The 6,569-nt window shown below is 47.1% G+C and overlaps 1 protein-coding gene across 1 annotated transcript; it reads right to left on the reverse strand.

Moving 5' to 3' along the window:
* Positions 1-37: 37 nt before the first annotated feature.
* Positions 38-6,242, reverse strand: GNG13 (G protein subunit gamma 13). Its single transcript, XM_053471265.1, has 4 exons — positions 5,983-6,242; positions 2,004-2,264; positions 1,419-1,556; positions 38-257 (listed from the first exon to the last, which is right to left on the reverse strand). The coding sequence occupies exons 3-4, from the start codon at positions 1,514-1,516 to the stop codon at positions 152-154; spliced, it is 204 nt and encodes a 67-aa protein (XP_053327240.1). The 5' UTR covers positions 1,517-1,556; positions 2,004-2,264; positions 5,983-6,242; the 3' UTR covers positions 38-151.
* Between the last annotated feature and the right edge of the window lie 327 nt (positions 6,243-6,569).

Consider the following 6,569-nt stretch of genomic DNA (forward strand, 5'->3'; position numbering starts at 1 on the left):
CCCCCCTTTATAACGTGTTGTTAAGCTCTGCCTTGCAATACAGATCTAAACGGCTTCCTATCTTGTACCCTAATATCACTTTTTTATGTTTGTTTTAGGACATTCCGATAATGTTTTTTGGATTTTTTATTTTCTTATGGGGGGGGGTCTCCTACAGGATGCTGCACTTTCCTCTTTCCACCCAGGGGTTATTCTTCATTAGCTCCGGGTTGAGGAAGGGATCGTTCGGTACTCCTTCTTCAATCCACTTTAGCAGCCTTAGAGAAAAAGAGAAAGGATTTAACGAGATCCTGGCTTTAAGCCGCTCTTAATGAATAATTCCTGAATTTTAATATAACGAGGAACCTGCTCGTTAAAGAAGGTCTAAAGTCTTTCCTTCCCTCGTTAAGTAAAAGGCTTTTGTATTTTAAGTAGGAGATTATCATTGCGCCGTTTCCACTCGGCAATGATCGCCGGACTCCTCCAAGGAACCCGATCCACCCGATTGCAAGCAGGGATCCAGCACCGTGCTTACAGCTCAACCATAAATGATTTTATCTCTGGCGTTATTGAGCAGATAAAACATCTCCGCTGCTTCTATCTCCTGCATCGTGGAGAGCTGCCGGGGTCTAGTAAAGGACGGTGGGGGGTCGAGTCGGCAGCAGAGTTGCGTTTGTTAAATTCCAGCGTACTGGGACGAAGCAAATGGAATATTCGATTATCGACAACATTCCAACTTGACTGTTCTCTTAATTGGGTTTAAGTTGAAAACGTATCGGTTCTGCCGGTCAAAAGCGGTCATCTTGGACAACATGGGGCTTTGGGATGAACTAAAAGTCAAAACCTCGATCGGGGTGGCCAGCTCGACAGCACCGGACTCACTCGGACACAAAGACTTGACAAACCAAACTCGTGAACGTCGGTAACTGGGCTTTCTCTATGGACAGAGATAATCGACAGCGGAACGCGCCACGGAGCAAGCGCATATTGAGGTCATCGTTACGATATATGGTTCCTCCACTCGCGGGAAAATTCTTAAGTAGGCGATACAAGTCAAGGAGGAGAATGATACTCAATCGCAAACCCTCTGAGCGTTCTAATCTATGAACTCCCGGAAAACGTAAGCACTGACGCTGACGCGAGTGCGGTGGCCGGTCCGCTTTAAGCAGATACTCTCCTCAAGCGAGGACAGGTGGACCTGGAGTAGAGAAACCTAAAACTTCCACCTCTCCGAGGTTTCTGCGGCTGATACTTTGTAATTAACCTGTGACTTTCAGAAGACTCAATTATCTTAGCTGCGCGCGTAGCTGTAGTTTTTTTTTTACCCCAATCCTGATCTTGTTTTTTCTTCTACCTTGGAAGTTGCAGAGCTGCCGGTCTCTAATGGTCCGGTCTCACGCCGCGCCACCGACCGGCCATGCCACGTCCCTCGTACTTACTCAGGGATGGATTTAGAGGACATTTCTCTCTTGTAAGCCAGCTGGTACTTCAGACTCTCGACCTCCTTCTTCATCTGGGGCACGTCCATCTCATCCATGGTGGCGGCTTTAAGTGAGCGAAGCCCTCAGAGATATCTCCTGTCATACAAGGGGCAACAAGAAAGTCAGCATTCGCCACAAATCCCCGCCGTCCTCACCATCCTGATTCTCCATTAATTTCAACTCTCCGCTTCCAAACAAAAGCATTAAATCACTTGACTCAACAACATTGATTTCCCCCCCACCCCCCCCTTTGGAGGTGACTTCTTTGTTTGTCGAGTTAACGACTCGCCTTATGGTCCCTCGCTAAATGCAAATATTTGTCATGATGGAGGCGGAAATGTCGATCCATAAATCATTTTTGTTTTATTGTCTTGGGTTCCCCCCCCCCCTCGCCGGGCAGAAGAAGACGTTATTTGTCCAAGAACCTCCCCGCGGGGATAAGGTCCCCCCGTAGATACCGTTATCGGAACGGAACCTTCGATTAGAATGCTGACTCTTCTAGGATTCCGAGGAGGAGGAACTCGTTCTCGCTCCGTCTCTTACCTGCTTTATTTCGGTGGCGATTCAGACGACCCCGAGGTGTTTGTGCCGCCGTCTCTCTTATCGCTCAGCCGGATCCCTGCTTTGCATTCGCTCCCAGCCTGGCATTCAAATATCCCGGGAGGATTTGCTTGCGATTTGAATCTCCCCGGTTTGTGGAACGATCTCCGAGGCGAAGGATACGCGGCGAGCTTTCATCAGTTTGTTGGGACGGCCCTCATCGACGCGTAGGGCAGTTGTGCTACTTCTGATCCATACAAGTGCCTGGAGGGGTGGCAAATTGGGACATGGGGGGGGTGAAACCAGAAAACATGAGATACGCAGAGGGTTAACCCTTTCAAACTGTCCCAATTTACCAAACCAGACGACTTCTGACTTCCATTCTAAGCCCAGCTGAGGGCCACAGAGGGCCCCTTAGGTCTTATATAGGATATCGCGAAGTATATTACACGGGGTCGTGTTAGACCCCGTGTAATATATACTCTATGATCCTTTTTATTATTATTAGGGGTTTTTATCTTAGAAATAAGACCTCAATTAAGTTAAAACATTAATCTAGAAGTTTTATCGTCGTAAATGTCTGCGTTTTGGCTTCTCGCGGAGTCTTTTGGTCGAAGTTGATTGTTTTGGGCCGACATGGAAAAGATATGAAGTTACATAAGCTTTCAGGACCTCGGAGGGCTCTTCTTCAGATGGAACGCTCAGGTGGCATACGCTAAGTCCCCCCCCCCGGTCTGGATACATTAATGTAACCGTCTCGCCCTGTTAAATGTTATTATGAAGAAGCAGCGTGTTCCGCGCATGTACGGCCGATGTAAGTCGAGTCGGCGATGCGCTGATAATACTAAAAATAGTCGGTCAGGACTGGAACATCTGATCCTCTGTATGAGACCCGGCCGCCGGCCGACACGCCAGGCCCCTGCCTATTATGTAATTTGATTTTAGGGGACAGAGAGCGCCCCCTAGTGTCAGAGACGAGGTTATCCAGGACACAACCCCACAGAAAATAATATATTTGGGGTGAAACTTACAGAAAGCCCGCTGGAAAGAAACCCCCCATCCCCGGCCACCGATAAATCTGATTATTATTATTTATTTATTACTATTATTATCAGGAATGTGTAAATTCGAAGGATTTATCAGCATTTTGCAGCTTAACGCTTGCATTGCCAGATAGGCTGCCAAAAAGCATTGGTCTGCACCTAATGGGTTAATAATAAGAGCTGCCGGATACGGCCATATGGGACGGCGGCGGCAGATGGGCGACCAGACAGCGGACAAGCCTTTCCAGAGGAGATAAATGATATTTTTCGGTTCCTGGGCACTAATGCATCACATGCAAAGCGCAGCTCCCCTCCCCCCACCACGCAACCCCCCCCCTCCGGCAGCGAGCATGCGACGGCAGCCACGGTCTCTGATCTCAGATACAAAGAGATGAAAAGGATAAAGTGAAGCGGCGAGCGGAATACTGACAATTATTTTACGATACATTATAACGATGTAACTTAATGCAGAATCTCCCCTCCCCCGCCCCACATGCCTGAAGGGACCCGATGAGCGACCGATGGGGGTCCCCAAACAGCCCCCTAATCTGCTTGCCTGGTGGCGCCACTGCCGGTCCCTACACATCCCTACAAAACTCAGCACCCATGCATCATTAACCATTTCACCGCCGGAGAATGCATCATTAACCATTTCACCGCCGGAGAAGGCCTATAACAAATTGTAAAGCACTCAACAATCGGGCATGTTGAACTCCGGGACGGGGGGGGGGGGGCGTCCTTTGCACGTTATATACAACGTAAATTATTTGATCTGATTTTAATTAGAGATCAAAAGCAACCGGATACCCCAGCGTGACACAGACAGGCAACTAAAGGGTTACTTTCTGAATTTTTTTTTTGCAAGAAATAATAATAATAATAAAAAAACCAATAAATACTATTAAATGTAAATACGGGGTTAATATCAGATATTAATGTATGCATTTGACATCCCGTGGGGTTATATGAATATAAAATGTGATAAAATGGTAATAATAGAATAATATTCGGCTCTGATCAGCTAGAAAAGAGGAGAAAATCATTCAGATCACGCAAAAAAAACCTAATTAGCCAAAAAATAACCTAATGATGGCAACATAGCCAGAGGGAGAAGCGGCCGCCGTCTCCAGAGGCACATCAAAGCTGTTTACGGAGTTAATTGGGAAAAAACACAGCGTCATGTGACGTTTAACCCCTGGAGTGCTGGCAACTTAAAAAAAAAAACACCTAGGAAAAAAAATATAACCAAAATATATATATATTATTTTTTTTTTGCTCAAGACAAAAATCTCTGCATTGCCGTCTTTTTCTTTGCTCTGGAAAATTTCAACCGCCCCCCCCAAAAAAAATTAAATAAACATTTGGGAGAAATTTGTGTCATTTCCGGCACAAACCTATTTTTAGACACTTTTGGCTCATTGGTTTGGTTTTAAAGGTTGGGGGAGAGAAGGCCGGGAACTCTCAGAGTTTGACCCGGGGTCTCGGGGTAAAAGGGGTCGATTCTCGGGGTCTCCAGCCGACTCCTTCCCATTCCAACCCGCCGGCATCATATCGAAGACTCCTAATTGGTGCTTTTTGCTCCCAGTATGTTAGGGTTGATATCCCTGCTTGAATGCAGGTGACTCAAGTATATCTTTAAATAACGACGAGTCGAGGTTTCCATGACGACCGGTATTAGAGCCATTTGGGTAGCGTATTTGGCGACTCGCCGCACAGATAGGCTATTAAAGGGTTAATATTTCAAAAGTCAGGCCGCAGCTCGTTTGGAAAGTTCCCAGGTACGGGGAGGAATTATTCCCGGATACAGTAAGAGAGAGAGAAGTAATTCTGGGAACTAAGTTTCCATTCGTATCAAACACAGAAGCTTCATCGCTGGGCGAGGAAAATGGTGCAGTGCATCAACGGCGTCTGATTTATTAGGATGGGGGCAAAAAGGAAAAGTGAATGAATGAGCCGAGGCCGTCAAACCTTTCTGAGGGTCACCAGAGGACGCCCCTACCGGAGAATATACAACGATCGATCACCTAAACGGTGCGGCTTCACCAACGTCTCCATTTAAAGGGACCTAACAACTCTTACCCCACCCCAGCTCAGCATTTTCTAGTAGTGGGGCAGGACTATATTTACTGAGAGTGTGGTAGATAAGTGGAGCAGCCTCCCAGCAGAAGTGGTAGAGGGTAACACAGTGAGGGTATTAAACCTGAATCTAAGACGAGACCAACGAATTGATGATGATCTTTTACGGCAGGACTTTCGGCGGCCAGTAAGCGATCTGTAACCCCGAGGGCTGCGGGGCGTCTCGGATCCTTTTCCATACAAACCCATGAATCGGAGCGATCACCGGAGCCGATGTATAGATCAAAAAACACTACAAAAAATCATTACTCAAATTCACACTCTGATACAAATATCTTCCATCTAACGGCAAAATGAGTAAAAATGTATAATTCCATCAAAAGTTCAATAAATCCAGCAAAAGTACAGCCACCCGCTTTTACATGTTCACCGCTGACCCCCTTTAACTTGTTCTTGTTGGACTACAACACCCATCATCCTTATCCAGAGGATATCAGAGCTGAGATCAGCCGGGACCCCCCCCCACACCTGCTGCTCTTTTAGGGGGGGTTTCGGGCGGCCCCGCACAAATTACACACAACACACATTTACAAAACAACGACATCATTTTCATAGAACGTAGAGGTCACATCAGAAGCCGCACACGACAGATTGCAAGCTCTTCTGCCAAGACCTGCCCACTGAGCACGGATCACCCTCAGCCAAGCCTTGGTTAACTTTTTCTTTTCACGCTCGTGTTTCCAGTAACCCTTTCCATTCCCCTCCCATACAGAATCGTGCGGCCCGTGGGGAGGGATTAACCCCTCGATGGCGAAAATAGAGCGAGAAAGGAGAGAGAGGGAGGGAAAAAAAATAGCTCTTACCTCTTTTGTCGATAGCTGGGGAAAAAAAGGAGAATTCCCTTGATATATAACCCGATCTTCAAAAAAAATAAAAAAATAGGGGGTGGGGGGGAATAAAATGATAGAAACGGAAGGGATGGGAGCGGCGTTATCCGAGGAGGCTTCCAAAAAAGTCTTTTAAGCAAATGAATCCGGCTAAATCTGCCTAAAATCCGTAGCGTAATCTATTAATGGAGCGAGGATCCAGCTGCGGCGGGCAGAGAGGATGATGATGATGACGATGATGATGATGATGATAAGAGGAGCCGGCGGCCTCTGCTTTATAGTCTGGAGCGGGGTTTATAGCGAGGGATAAAGCTGGGATGAGAGAGAGAGAGAGAGAGGAGCGGCGAGATGCCTCGTCTGCTAAGCTCTTACGCCGCGCTCTGTATTAGAAGAGAAGATTTCGCTGAAGAAAAAACCTGGCCCCCGAGCCGGGAAGTCATTAGCCGGCCTGTGTGTTTTTCCCGCTTTATTGCCGGTTGATGCTAATGAGCCGCAGTGTTGGGCTTCCATAGCTACCTGTCTGAGGGATTGGCCGATAATTGCATCCCCGAGGAAATGCGAAG

Source organism: Spea bombifrons, chromosome 7 (genome assembly GCF_027358695.1).
Source record: "Spea bombifrons isolate aSpeBom1 chromosome 7, aSpeBom1.2.pri, whole genome shotgun sequence".
Taxonomy (NCBI): Eukaryota; Metazoa; Chordata; class Amphibia; order Anura; family Pelobatidae; genus Spea; species Spea bombifrons.

Coding starts and splice junctions, on each gene's coding strand:
- GNG13 (XM_053471265.1), bottom strand. CDS start 1,516: ATGGATGAGATGGACGTGCCCCAGATGAAGAAGGAGGTCGAGAGTCTG. Junction 258..1,418: donor TCCTCTAAATCCATCCCTGA/GTAAGTACGAGG, acceptor TTTTTCTCTAAG/GCTGCTAAAGTGGATTGAAG.